The sequence below is a fragment of the Camellia sinensis genome, chromosome 14, assembly GCF_055761805.1.
Source record: "Camellia sinensis isolate YWXY chromosome 14, ASM5576180v1, whole genome shotgun sequence".
Classification (NCBI taxonomy): domain Eukaryota; kingdom Viridiplantae; phylum Streptophyta; class Magnoliopsida; order Ericales; family Theaceae; genus Camellia; species Camellia sinensis.
In genome coordinates, this window is record NC_138974.1 from 37,209,030 (window position 1) to 37,224,338 (window position 15,309).

The window sequence follows — 15,309 nt, forward strand, 5'->3', positions numbered from 1 at the left end:
CTGATATTGCCTTTGCAGTCAGTATGGTAAGTCAGTTCATGCACTCACCAAGGGCAGAGCACTTTGAGGCCGTTTATAAGATCTTAAGATATTTGAAAGGAACTCCAGGGAGAGGCTTACTGTTCAAGAAATATGGACATCTTCAAGTTGAAGTATACACAGATGCAGACTGGGCAGGAAGTGTTACAGACAGGAGATCAACATCCGGATACTACTCCTTTGTAGGTGGGAACCTAGTTACATGGCGGAGTAAAAAACAGAATGTGGTAGCTAGAAGTAGTGCAGAAGCAGAGTTCAGAGCTGTTGCCCATGGAATCTGTGAAGTAATGTGGATTAAAAGAATTCTTGAAGAATTAAAGCTTTCTCACCCGACACCTATGAAGGTCTATTGTGACAACAAAGCAGCTATATCTATAGCTCATAATCCAGTTCTACATGATCGCACAAAACATATAGAAGTGGATAAACATTTCATCAAGGAGAAAATCAATGCTGGCATAATCTGTATGACCTACCTTCCAACAGGTGAACAATTAGCTGATGTGCTAACGAAGGGACTACAAAAGAAGCAATTTGATAAGCTGACTAGCAAGCTGGCTATGGAAGATATCTTCAAACCAGCTTGAGGGGGAGTGTTGGAAATTTGTGTTAATGTATATAATAAGATAGTGGCATGTCTAGAATATGATAGTGGTGTTGGTGGTAGATAGTGGCATGTCTAGAATATGATAGTGGTGTTGGTGGTAGATAGTGGCATGTATATAATATGATAGTGGTAGATAGTGGTAATATATAATATGTAAGTGGCATATAATGGGTTATAATGATGTTTGTAATATCTCCTATATAAGGAGTGTCATTTGGTCTTATAAGATAAGAAGTTTTGAATATAACAGAAATATATTCCTTCTTCCTCATATTTTCGGAGTTCTTCTTCCTCATATTTTCTAAGTAAAGTTTTATATCAAGTTCTTCTACGTTGAAGAAAGGTTAACCACCCTTCATCTTATGAGGGAAACACAGCGACTTGGGGAGGACATCCTCGGTTACGTCCGCCGTTTCAGGAAAAAAGCAGTAGACATTCAAGACCCGATGGAAGAGCACCAACTGGTGTCATTGTGCATTGAAGGAATGCTCACGACTTATAAACTCCAGCTGGTTAACCACCACTTCTCTGACTTTTCCGCTTTATGTGCTGCGGCCCGAAACATAAGTGAAACAGTAAGATCAGGGGCACGAATGACAGCACCATAACCCCATTCATGGCGACCAACAGCACCTCAACCTTCCCCATGGAGGCCTAACCAACGCAACCACGCTGTGTATGCAGCCAAGGGCTCCTCTTGGGAAAGAGAAGACCCGCAGGCAAAAAAAAGAAAGCTCGATCAAATTCCCCCGCCATTACCTATCTCAGTGAATGAGGCACAGGCACTCCTCAATGCCTGGGTAGAAGATGGAAAAGTTCACCTCCTCGAGCCAAGGCAACCTGTTAACAAAAAGGATCAAGCGCGGGCAGACTATTGCATATACCATCGTTCCGTTAAACATCCTACTACGGAATGTTGGGCACTCAGATCGCTAGTTCGAAAAATGATGTCTGAAGACGCTTTGGAGCTACCTCACCAAACAGAAGATGTCTTGAAAGATCCTCTCCCGCGCCATAAGGATAATGGCAAGACGGTCATGATGCTTTCACATTATGACGAGACAGAAGAGCCAATGGTGTGCGAGCTCTCTGAACTCCCAGCTCCCACTTGTCCGGACTTTGAAACTAGACGCGTGATAGCGCTTAAGAAATCGACAAAGTTCAAGTGGTTCTTCGACCAATTCGGCCTGTCTGAAGCAACACGCTTTGAAGCCACTAAGGCCTTTTTAAGACTTGCAGAGCAGAATGGTGAAACGTGTATGAGTGTAAGCGGATCAGTAAGGAAAGTATTTCGGGATAACTCCTTGGCAATAACCTTTACCGAGGCCGACAAACAAGTACCATTTCCACATAACCGCCCCCTCTACGTCCCAGTATTCATCAATGGGATGGAGTTTCAAAGAGGATTCATAGATGGAGGAGCTTCACTCAATGTGATGCCTTGTTCTACTTTCCAGGAAGCTGGGATCCCACAAAAGCACTTAGTTAGACAACCCATCTCCATTACCGGTTTTGGAAGCCAAAAAATTAAAACCATAGGTCATGTCCAGTTAGACTTAGCAGTCGGACCAATTCGCTCTACTACTAAGTTCCATGTTATAGAAGCAGAGATGACCTATCAGGCTCTCCTAGGGAGAACTTGGCTTCACAGATATGCTGCGATCCCATCCACTTACCATCAATGTGTCAAAGCAATCTACAACAATGAGGTAGTAGCCATAGCTGGCTCTCAAAAGCCTTTTCGAGTAGATGAAGCTCACATGGCAGATGCAGTATTTTACAATCATGTCAATGAAGATGAACCTCCTCTGCCACTTCGAGGAACTCCTATACCTGACTAGGATGACCTCTCTGAAGAAGGTTCATCACCACCTCGTAGAAAGATATTCACCAAATCAGAGCCCTCAAGAAAGCTCCCTAAAGTCACCAGGTTTCAAACAAAAGATGGCAGAGTGGTATACCGTTTATGACGGTGCGAGGGGTTGGCAAATGTTACCAATGCCGACCCCCAGCTAGACGACGTAGCAATTGTCCATCGTGAACTAAGTGGAGAAGATCACTGTTGCTACACCTTGTCTGCGCTGGCCCAACGCCCGCTAATGGCAAAGAATAAAAAAAGTAGAGACAAGAAAAGCAGAAGGAGAAAAAAAGCTGTGGCTTTTCCAGCAACAGATAAACACTCTGACAAATCCTATTGTCCTGCGGTAACTCATTTGGATGGAGCCGAAGGCTCAAAAGTTAAACCCCTCAAGGCAGCCATTTCATCTCCTAACCAAGTCCCCCGCCAAGCAAGATGGATTGCAAGAAGTCCGACCTGCTCCGGAGTGTTTACAGGATGGTCCTAGGCCCCAAAAACAAGAATTGGAAGAAATCAACATAGCCTCTAAAGGAGAACCCAGGCGTCCTATCTTCATTTGCAAGGATCTCCCAGCAAAACAAAGGGGGGCCCTTATCGAGTTGATCAGAAAATATTCGGACGTTTTCGCATGGACATATGAAGAAATGCCAGGATTAGACAAAGATGTTACCATGCACCGTCTGAACGTCATCCCCCTGGCTCGCCCAGTCAAGCAAGGAGTAAGATTTTATAAGCCCGAGGTGGAGCTCAACATCAAGGACGAAGTGGTGAAACTGCTTGGAGCAGGGTTTATTAAACCCATTCAACATCCCACCTGGCTTTCTAATATCGTCCCAGTTATCAAAACGAATGGTTAAATTCGAGTGTGCGTCGATTTCAGAGATCTAAACAAATCTTGCCCCAAAGATGAGTTCCCACTCCCAAACATAGATACCTTGATTGATTCAGCGGCGGGGCACCATATGTTCTCATTCATGGATGGCTTCTGCGGCTATAACCAGATCAAGATGGCCCCAGAGGATGCCCCAAAGACGGCGTTTCGCACTCCTATAGGTAACTTTTTCTATACTGTAATGCCATTTGGATTAAAAAACGCCGGAGCAACATACCAGAGAGCTATGACAGCCATCTTTCATGACATGCTGCACAAATCCTTGGAATGTTACATTGATGATTTGGTAGTGAAATCCAAGGAGGAGATCAGTCACCTTAGAGACCTTCAAAGAGTCTTTGAACGCTGTAAGAAATACAGACTCAGAATGAACCCTCTTAAATGCGCATTCGGAGTCACTGCCGGCAAGTTCCTTGGCTGTATCGCTCATCGCCATGGGATAGATCCCGACCCAGCAAAGGTCGCCGCCATCAAAAATATGCCACGACCAACCAATCTAGACGAGTTGAGAACCTTCCTTGGTCGGGCATCTTACTGGAGACGGTTTATCCCAGCTATGGCCGAAATAACACAACCCTTCAATTCACTACTAAAGAAGGACGCCAAGTTCATTTGGAATGAGGAGCACAAACAAGCATTCGAAGGAGTGAAGTCAGCTTTAATTTTCCCTCTCTCCATGACTCCTCCTCAACCGGCAAGGCCCTTACTCCTCTACGTCACTTCCACGCCGAAATCAGTCGGAGCTCTGCTCGCCCAGGAAATTGACGGACTCGAACGACCCGTGTACTACATAAGTAGAGTTGTCCAAGGAGCTGAGATCCGATATTCCCCTATTGAGCGGCACTGCCTCGCCCTAGTCTTTGCCGCTAAAAAGCTCCGCCATTACCTTCTTTCTTACCCCATCTATCTCATGACCAGAAGCGATCCCATCCGCTTTCTCCTCACTAGACCAGCACTTTCCGGCAGGCCAGCTCGCTGGCTCCTATCACTAGCAGAATATGACATCACTTGCAAAGCTCCCAAGGCCATCAAGAGTCAAGCACTTGCCGACCTCTTGGCTCATTTCCCTAGCGAAAAACATGAACCGCCTTCGGACGAATTGCCAGGAGATGAGTTCCAAGCAGCCGAAGTAAACACCGAAGGAGAATGGAGCTTGAGTTTCAATGGATCGTCCACCTCTAAAGGGGGAGGAGCTGGAATAGTCCTTATTTCCCCAAATCAAACCGAAGTCAATTTGTCATATAAACTGGATTTTAAATGCTCTAACAACGAGGCAGAATACGAAGCCTTGATACTAGGGCTTATGGCAGCACTCGACCTAGGAGTAAGTCTCCTATGTATCAAAGGCGACTCTAATTTGGTGGTCAAGCAGACCAATGGAGACTATGCTATCAAAGAGCCGCCTTTAGCCTCGTACAGAACCATTGTCCAAAGGTTGACAGACAAATTCGACATGGTAAGGATAGAACACGCTCCTCGCTCCAGCAATCGACACCCAGACGCCCTCGCTACCTTGGCTTCTAAAGTAGAATTTGCGAAAGAATCAACTAAGATAGAAGTACTGAAGCGCTCCATGCCATGCTCAGTAACAACTATTTTTCCTGAAAAAGAACCCGCCGACTGGAGAGCCCCAATCATCGATGAGCTCCGCGCCCCCTCAGGTAAACTACCTTTGTGCGAAATCAAACACTTCACGATTTACCAAGGAGTCCTCTACTACAGAGGGCCTGGGGGTCTGCTAGCACGATGTATCGACTTTGCCAAAGCCAAGTCTAAGCTAGAAGGGGTTCACAATCGTTCTTGCGGAACAGGAGACGTGAGCCTCTACAGGAGGCTACAACGACAGGGATATTATTGGCCTGCTATGGCCAAAGAAGCAAACGACCTTCAGGGAAAATGCACCAAATGCCAGGAATTCCCTCCAAAAGCTTAATGCAATTTCGCAGAAATCACCCTCGACTGGCGTCAGGTGTATATAGATTACCTCAAAGAAGCATCATTGCTGCCAGAACGCTCTGCAGCCGCAACAATCAAGAAGCGAGCTCCGAAATTCTTTTTGCAAGGAGAGCAACTTTTCAGGCATGGCTTCGATGGAAAGCCATTACGTTGCTTGTCAGGAGCTGAAATCCATAAAGTTTTGGAACTTACTCATGGATCAGAGCACCAAGGCGGAGCGAAAATATTTCAACATCTTCTACATTTAGGGTATTATTGGCCTACCATGGAGGCAGATGCCAAAATGTATGCCAAACGCTGCAAGCCTTGCCAACTCCATGGAAATCTCATTCATGCACCCACCACTGATTTACATAGTTCGAGCCCACCATGGCCTTTCCACACGTGGGCTATGGACCTCATTGGCCCCATCTCTCAGCCATCAAGGGGACACATATGGATTGTAACGGCTACAGAGACCTATACTAAATGGGTAGAAGCCATCCCTCTAAAAAAGGCAACAGGAGATGCTGTCTCCAACTTCTTCCGAGAATTCATCATATGTCGTTTCGGCATACCTGGAGTAATTCTTTTAGACAATGGGACCCCTTTTGTCAACCGCCAAGTCGGACAACTCCTTGTCTCCTATGACATCACGCACCATAAATCAACTCCTTACTATCCCCAAGGGAATGGGTAAGCAGAAGCGACCAACAAAACACTCCTTAGAATCCTTTCACGGACTCTCAAGGATTATCAAAGGGATTGGGCGCACGTACTCCCAGTGGCGCTCTGGGCTTACAGAACATCCAAAAGACGGCCGACTCAAATGACCCCATTCTCATTGGTATACGGCACGAAAGCAGTTCTTCCAGTGGAAATTGCCATACCCTCAACTCGCATGGCCCTCCAAAGTGAAGTTACTCCAGACTCCAGATCCTATGAATTGGAGATCCTTGATGAAAGAAGGGACAAGGCCCTAGCTAACCTCCAAGTTTACCAAAGTCACATAGCTCGAGCCTATGATACCTTGGTGCGCCCCAGACAATTCCAAGAAGGTGACTTGGTACTTCGTGCTGCACCTCATGTCATGAGAGGAACCTCTACCCACAAGTTCACTCCTAAGTGGCAAGGACCTTACGTAGTAAGAGAGGCCAACGAGAATGGTTATTATAGAATTTCTGAACCAAACTCGCAAGCTCTCTTGAGCCCTATCAATGCCAAATGGCTAAAGGCCTATTTCCCTTAGGATAAGAGTGAAGAATCACCCCTGAGAAATTTACTCTTACTAATGTAATGGCAATGTAAAACATCAGCTCATGCTTATGTTAAATAAACAATCATTTGCTATCTCCATTCTCATTACGTTTTGTGTAACTATTAATAAATCATCAATCAAAAAGAAAAAAAAAGATTGAGAGAGAAAAAAAATATATATATAGTACTTGGGGTTTTAGCTCAACCAGTACAAGAAATTCCTCAACTTGTCTAACTTAGACCTATCTGGCTATCTAAGTCAAAAGCCTTATCTTCCACACTAATAAGCTGAGCCTCTACCACGGCTCTCCTCTCTCTCAAACTCGATATCGCCAAGTCCACATCCGCCAATGCCTTGGTCGCCCGCTCTAACTCCACCACAGCCTTCTCCCTAGAAGACGCCAATTCCATCAAAGCCCTGTCCATTTCCGCTGGCTCAAACTTGAGATGGCGATTCTTTACCTGCACTTCCATACGAGACAAACTCTCTCTCAGCCAGCTCACCTCAAACTCATGTCGCTGAAACTCAGCCACAGCAGTCTGAAATGACTGAAACGTATCAATAGAAGTCTCCGGAGTAAGACCATGAAACCCGCTGAGCATATCACAGAACGCCTCTAACAAATAGCGTCGTAAGAACATAGCCTCCAAACGCATGAAAGTGCTGGGTCTATGATAAAAAATAAAGCTCATTCTAGGCAAACATGCATCTCGCACGCCAGCAAACAGTACCTTGGAATCGAGAAATTGCTCCTTGCCATCAGCCCCTGCCAAGGATACGCAACCACCATCAAGACGGGTCACGGTAAACTCGCCATCCAAGAAAGGTAAACTCGTCTGACCGTCGGGAGCAATAGTATCATCATGGACATAACTACCACTCTTACCAAGTGGCAGACTAGTAGCAACTCCCAAGGAAGCAGGCAAAGTACCAGGCTGAACATCCACCAAATGAAGGCTAGTCTGAGCACCAACTGAAGCCACAACTGAAGGCACACTAAGACGAGCATCAACTGATGAAAAACCACTACTCCCACCAAATAAAGATATGGTAGGGACTCCTCCAGGAGGCAGGCGAGACTGAACATCAGACAAAGGCAACTGACCAGTCGGGTCATCAACATCGGACCCCCCAAGCCTAACTGACTGTGCCACCGGATGCCCTAACTGCAATAGAGGAGGTGCAAAAGTCACTCTACTCTCACCACATGGCGCAACAACCTCAGATCTCATCCTATCAAGAGGAGCATCTGCCCGCTCGAATGTAACTTTAACAACATCATCATCTCTCGCATTCAAATTGGCCTCTGAGCTATCCCCATCGTCACCCTCACTTTCGGAATCACTAAAACCTTTAGCATTACTTTGTTTCCGCAACCGCCGACGCGGAAGCAAATCACCAGCAGAGTTCTCCTCCTCAAAAGGCACGCCCGCCACCCTAAGTGCCACAGAAACATCATGATGGATAGCTGACCTTTGTACCTAAAGAAACGAAGCGCCCAACTTAGAAGCACATAAAGGAAGTCACTAAAAAAAAAAAAAAAAAGAAGCTAACCTTTATTCTCTGGGAAGGCTCCTTCTTAACCACCCTCGCCTGAGTCAACACATCAGAGAGTAACTCTAAACGTGCAAATCGAGACAACTCGCCTCTAGCCAATTCAGTCCGGCCTTTCACGCGCGGTTGACACAGTTCGTTATCCGATGGAATGCATATAAACTCTAAGTCCCCAATATCACCCCCGAGAAACTCTTGAAAGGCTGCAAAAGTCTCCCTCCAATAATGTTGCCAACCAACTGTTACCCCACCTACACGATCAACCCTCGTCCGAATAAACTTGCCATACTTCTGGAGTCTCGGAAGATGAGTATGACAGAAAAACTGCTCAAAAGTATCAGACACAGGAAGGACTACGCTAGGACTAGAGACCCCCTGATCAAATCCAAATTGGCGAGCCACTCTCGCCGGATTATAGGATATAGAGCCATAAGCTCCTCCTATAAAATAAGGCAAGGAACATGACAAGAAGCTACAAGTCGTCATTGTCTCGGCATTACTCAGTCGACCATCAAAAGCCACCTCAGAATCTCTCGAGTCATACATCCGAAACGGAACCACCCCAACCACACGAGGAACATACGGACGAGCTATAAACTCACTTTCATCATCAAAAATATCCATCAGCGGCCCCCGAATGCGTGTCCCGTACCACCTTGTAGCTCGGCGCTCTCGCCCCTCTCCAGGCTCAAAATCCGTCGGCCTAGGAGCATGCCTGGGAAACCGTTCATACAAGAACATCTGTAAGAAGAAAGTCGATACAAAACTAATAACATCATACCGACCCTTCGACTTCTCTGCTCCAACCTGATACATATCAAGCCTTCTGTATAGAGTTCCCAAAAACAGTGGCCCAAGTGCAACCGAAAGACCACTCGCAAGATAAGCAGCAATATCAAACACGGACAGGTTTACTCCATCCTTGGGTGCTCCCTCCAAGATATACCGACTCAACCAATACGCAAGGAAAGCAGCAAAGTAGGTGGAACTATGCTTATACTTTTCATATCCAGGCCCATCTACCCCATTTTCTTCTATTTCGGTTCCTTCTGCCGGAGATGGATTCAAATCTCGATACCAATATCGCAGCCATCCCCCAAAGGTATTCTTACAATGCTCCCGACGCTGCGGCCCAAGATACACCCCTCCTTTATCGTAGCCGCTCAATAAGAATCCTGCCTCTGAAATTGAGGCTTTCAAAATCGATACAATCTTTAGATGACTCGGAACAGATGTATTAGCAAGTGGATCTGCAACACCAAGTATAGGCAAACCAGTCAATGCACAGACATCCTCCAATGTAGGTGTCAATTCCCCCCACCGAGTGACAAAGGTGTGAGAACTAGAACTCCAACGGGAAAAAGCCACACTCAACCATGATGGCTCCCTTCTCACATTCAACCCCACACTTGCCACTATAGCACCATACACACCTGCATTCTTTAAAACCTCTTTAGAAGAAGGATTAGTCAGCACTTCCTCAGCCCCAGTATCGAAACCCCCACCATTCTTGGTAAAAGCATAGCTGTCATGAGCGGGGAATGCATATGGGTAGAGGTCGCGCTCTATGTGTAACCGCATAATAGATTCTGGAGCTATCATCCCCTCTGCTCCTTCTTCTGCCTCGGGTAACCCCAACAAAACTTGAGATCGATTAACAGTCCTTGTATCCTCCAATTGTTGCCAGAATCTGTCCCCGACTCCAAAATAAGGAGCACGAAACCAGTGCTTCACAGAAGGCACCTCAACAGCCTCTTCCCCACTTGCTTTGCTTGGCAACTTTTTGGCCACTTTCTTCGACGAACATACAACGGCTTTCCGCTTCATTTTGAGCAAACAATTCCTACCTGCATCACCCCAAATTGCAACAAGTTTTGCACTCATGAATCACACTTATACTTAAAAAAAATAAAAAAAATAAAAAAAATAAACAAATAAATAAATAAAATAAATAAAATAAAAATAAATAAATAATTAATTAATTAATTAACTAACTAAATAAATAAAAATAATTATTATTTATTTGCTTATTAATAAGTAAAAACAACTCTTCTAATTTTTAGCTCTTCCACTTTACTTCATGTTCTCTCAAATCCCTCAAACTAGCTCTCTGATCTTATTGGCTCACATTTCATTAGCTCACCAATATGAATAGAGTTACTCTCCTCAATGGCCTCCTCAAGTCACCTAGTTCCTAGCTCCCAACAAGGGGTGGACCAGATTTCAGTTCCCCCCCCCCAACATGTGAGGGATCAAAGTCGGATGCGTTCTCTTAATTCTTGGCTCACCATGTGATGCTAACTAGACTCTCAATTTTACAACTCTAATATTTTATTAATTTTTTGAGCTTCATAATTTTGTAGCTCTCCTATTATATTTAGAGCTCGTTCCCAATCTTTACGAATCTTCCTAAGTGTTAGAGTTAGAGCCATATGTGATAACTCACCAATTTCATAGCTCTCCATGTCATAGCTCACCAATTTTATGGCTCACCAATATTTTATTATTATTTCATGGCTCACCAATATTTTATTTTTAATTTCTTAACTCACCAATTTCATGGCTCACCAATATTTTATTATTATTATGTTTAGAGCTCGTTCCCAATCTTCATGAATTTTCCTAAGTGTCAGAATTAGAGCCATATGTGATAGCTCACCAATTTCATAGCTCTCCATGTCATTAGCTTACCAATTTTATAGCTCCTCCATTATGTTTAGAGCTCATTCCCAATCCTTATAAATTTTTCTAAGTGTTAGAGTTAGAGCCACATGCGATATAGCTCACCAATTTCATAGCTCTCCATGTCATAGCTCACCAATTTAATGGCTCACCAATATTTTATTAATTTTTGTTAAAATTCTCCAATTCCATAACTCTCCACGGGTTAGCTCACCATTCTCATAGATCACTAATATTTTATTATTATTTTCTTAGCTCACCAATTTTATGGCTCATCAATATTTTATTAATTTTTGTTAGAGTTCTCTAATTTCTCCATGGATTAGCTCACCATTCTCATAGATCACCAATATTTTATTGTTATTTTCTTAGCTCACCAATTGCATGGCTCACCAATATTTTATTAATTTTTGTTAGTTCTCTAATTTCATAACTCTCTATGGGTTAGCTCACCATTCTCATAGATCACCAATGTTTTATTATTATTTTCTTAGCTCACCAATTGCATGGGTCACCAATATTTTATTAATTTTTGTTAAGAGTTCTCCAATTTCATAACCAGAGCCCGTTCTCAATCCTTATGAATTTTCCTAAGTGTTAGAGTTAGAGACATATGTGATAGCTCACCATTCTCATAGATCACTAATATTTTATTATTATTTTCTTAGCTCACCATGTGTTAGCTCACCATTCTTATAGCTCACCAATATTTTATTATTATTTTCTTAGCTCACCAATTTCATGGCTCACCAATATTTTATTAATTTTTGTTAGAGTTTTTCAATTTCATAACTCTCCATATATGATAGCTCACCATTCTCATAGATCACTAATATTTTATTATTATTTTCTTAACTCACCAAATGTGATAGCTCGCCATTCTTATAGATCACTAATATTTTATTATTATTTTCTTAGCTCACCAATTTCATGGTTCACCAATATTTTATTTATTTTTGTTAGAGTTCTCCAATTTCATAACTTTCCATATGTGATAGCTCACCATTCTCATAGATCACTAATATTTTATTATTATTTTCTTAGCTCACCAAATGTGATAGCTCACCATTCTCATAGATCACTAATATTTTATTATTATTTTCTTAACTCACCAAATGTGATAGCTCACCATTCTCATAAATCACTAATATTTTATTATTATTATTTTCTTAGCTTACCAATTTCATGACTCACCAATATTTTATTAATTTTTGTTAGAGTTCTCCAATTTCATAACTCTCCATATGTGATAGCTCACCATTCTCATAGATCACTAATATTTTATTATTATTTTCTTAGCTCACCAAATGTGATAGCTCACCATTCTCATAGATCACTAATATTTTATTATTATTTGCTTAGCTCACCAATTTCATGGCTCACCAATATTTTATTAATTTTTTTTAGAATTCTCCAATTTCATAACTCTCCATGTGTTAGTTCGCCATTCTTATAGCTCACTAATATTTTATTATTATTTTCTTAGCTCACCAATTTCTTAGCTCTCCATGACATAGCTCATCAATTTCTTAGCTCACTAATATTTTATTATTAATTTTAGAACTCTTCATTTTTCAACTCTCCAACATTTTTCAAACTCTAAAAAATCACGGCTCTCCTAATATTTTTATGGCTCACCAATAGCATAGCTCCCCACAATTCTAATATTTTATTATTCGAAATCTCAAAACTTATAACTCCCTAATATTCTAAGCGCAGAACTCCACTTTTATAACTCTCTAATATCTTATTCTAATATTTTATTTCCTGACTATTTCTTCAATTCGTATCAAAATAATAATAAAAAATAATATATATATATATATATATATATATATATATATATATATATATATATATATATATATATAAAAGGGTTCTCCAACCCTTGCCTCTTTACCAAAATAATAACAATTTTATTATTTTACAACTCTCCAAAATGCAGCCCTCCTTTTTTTTATTTACCTCGTCTTTTTTTTATTGTTATTTATCTTATTTATTTATTTATTTATTACAACAATCTGCCCCCTTTTCTTTTTCTTTTTATATCTCTACGTCAATTCAAACACATAAGTAGCTAATCTGTGGAAGATTGGAAGCATACCTCTGCACGTTAATTTCTAAATCAGCGACAGATGACTCCAAATAGGTGACCCCAGATCGTGGTCGAGCTTCCAAAGCACCAAGTCCTTCTTGCTCAGCTCGCAACTATGGCTCACGATTTCCCAACTCACCCTTCTCGCTTCTCACCTTCTCTGTCACCTATTAATCACCGAAATTTTCCCTCTTCCCCTCAATCGACGACAGCAACTAACCCCCAAAATCCTTTAACCAAGGAATCAGAACCCTAGCCCTCCTCTAGTGTCGGTTCACACACCTTCACTTGTGCAGAATCTTCAATCAAGATCCAAACCCACTTCCTTCGGCAAAACACTTTGTTCGCAGAATCTTTCAAAAATCGATTTCAAACATCGACAATACAAGAGACCAACCCCAGCAGCAAACCCAGAACCCCCCCTTACGGATCGCCGATGGCAACCTCTGCGCTTCGCAGGTACCTCTCTTCCTTTCTCTCTACTAGCTCGCCTTTCTTTTTCTTTTTTTCTTCGTGCCTTCGGAGTTCGACGAAGATACAAAAATCTCACCCCTTCCAGTCCGTTTCAGCAACAATAGTGTGACAGAAACTGTGGCGCCTTCGCACCGCACACACGCTGTCGGATCCAACCTCAGAGCTCGTCGGCAGCAAGCTTTCTCCCCTCTTTCACGGCCGACAACCTTTCTCTCCTAGCTGGACTTTGGACTTTCTAGTCTTTTGTTCTAAGTGGTATTCTAGGTTTTGCTTAGAAAGAGAATGAAAGGTGTATCCAGACACGAAAATTGCCATTTTTTTTTTTAATGGTACACTAATCTAAGGCACCCAGCCACGGGTAACCAAGCTATACAACATCCTTCTGTACAACGGATAAAAGAAGAAGACGAAGCAACCTGCTAGATAGACAGACCCCCTCTTTAATCCAGATTCAAAAAAAATAAAAAAAATAATAATAATAAAATTCTGCACAATGGATAAAAGGAGAAGTGGACGAAATCACCAGAATTTGGACAACTTTGCTCAATTTCAAAATACAATACACATTTCTGCAAAAAAGGTGAGCTCCCCATTCGAACAGTTTCGAACAGGCTAAAATCATACCCAGAGTGTACTCAAACTTTTTGAATTCATACGAATAAAAATAAAATAAAATAAATAAGTAAATATATATACATATATATATATATATAAATTAAATCATATATACACACATATTCAGGATTGCACCTTTCCAAAGATGAATCCTTAAACCAATCAAACTCTTTGCTATAGACTACAAATACCTTAAAGTCTTCAAAAAGTCACTTTACTAATAGCTACACAAGCTATCACATCATACTATGAGCAACTCCAAAATTAGTAGGTCTGCTCTAAACCTATAACTTCAATGTATGAGTTGTCTTCTTCATGGATCGCCCATTCCCAATGTAAAGCTGCAAAAGTTAGTAAATTCACCTCCTCTTTCCCAATGCAATCTCATCTTTATAAGAGAGCAAATACGGGATAGCAACAAAACAAAAACAAAAAAAAAAAAAAAAAAAAAACACAGGCAAATTCATATCCACTCTCCAACATTCTCCTCTTAACTTTAACAACCCATTCTCTCTAAATGGCTTCCGGAGGAGAGGGGCACCGAGATAACACCATTTGGCGGCCGGTGAACAAAGCTCCAAACCAAAGAGGCTCAAACTATAGAGCTTCAAGCTCCACTCCTACTCACCGTCACCGCCCTGTGTGTGAATTCTTTCGAAAGATGCTCTCTATGCCTCCATGGCAATTCCAAGATCTGCTATTCGAATCCCCTTGGATCCAACACCCAATATCTGCTCATACAGTCGTAGAGGTACCGGAAGAATTCTAGGGTAAAATAAGAGGATGGTACAAGGCACTAACCATTCCAGAACTTTACACAATACCACTATCCTACACTTGGTTTTTATGAAACCAAGAAATCAACCTCACTCTCCAAGGATCCACTTGCCAGGCAAATCAGGTATTAATCCCACATTTCGAGAAGATCCGCATCAATATCCTCTCACAAAGACCGACAGAGAGAGATCTAGACCACCACATCTCCATCATGTCAGCACCATTGGAAAATCCAAATGAAAATTTGGGACTTGGGTGGGACATAGAGAACTTTGCAGATCTCAACATGGGAGAAGAGAGCGCTTCCCACAACGCTCAGTCAAACATCTCCTACAACATTCCACTTAACATTCTCTTCTTCAACACTGAGGGCGTCGCTCGCCCTAACTTTCTCCAACACTACATGCACCTACATTCTAGTGGACGCTTCCACCTCGTCATCATCACAAACACAAAAAAAAGGGAAAGCGAGGCCCAGTTCATGAGCCAAATCATGGGTTACTCCAACACCAAGACCATGAAC

The 15,309-nt window shown here is 42.2% G+C and overlaps 1 protein-coding gene and 1 long non-coding RNA gene across 2 annotated transcripts in view; one reads left to right on the top strand and one right to left on the bottom strand.

Moving 5' to 3' along the window:
* LOC114262166 (uncharacterized) overlaps positions 1–15,309 on the top strand; it is a 39,800-nt gene that overhangs the window by 8,951 nt on the left and 15,540 nt on the right. The gene's annotated exons all lie outside the window — the stretch shown is intronic.
* LOC145806755 (uncharacterized) lies at positions 8,093–9,986 on the bottom strand. Its single transcript, XM_082904548.1, has one exon. The coding sequence runs from the start codon at positions 9,968–9,970 to the stop codon at positions 8,093–8,095; it is 1,878 nt and encodes a 625-aa protein (XP_082760674.1). The 5' UTR covers positions 9,971–9,986.

Coding starts and splice junctions, on each gene's coding strand:
- LOC145806755 (XM_082904548.1), bottom strand. CDS start 9,970: ATGAAGCGGAAAGCCGTTGTATGTTCGTCGAAGAAAGTGGCCAAAAAG.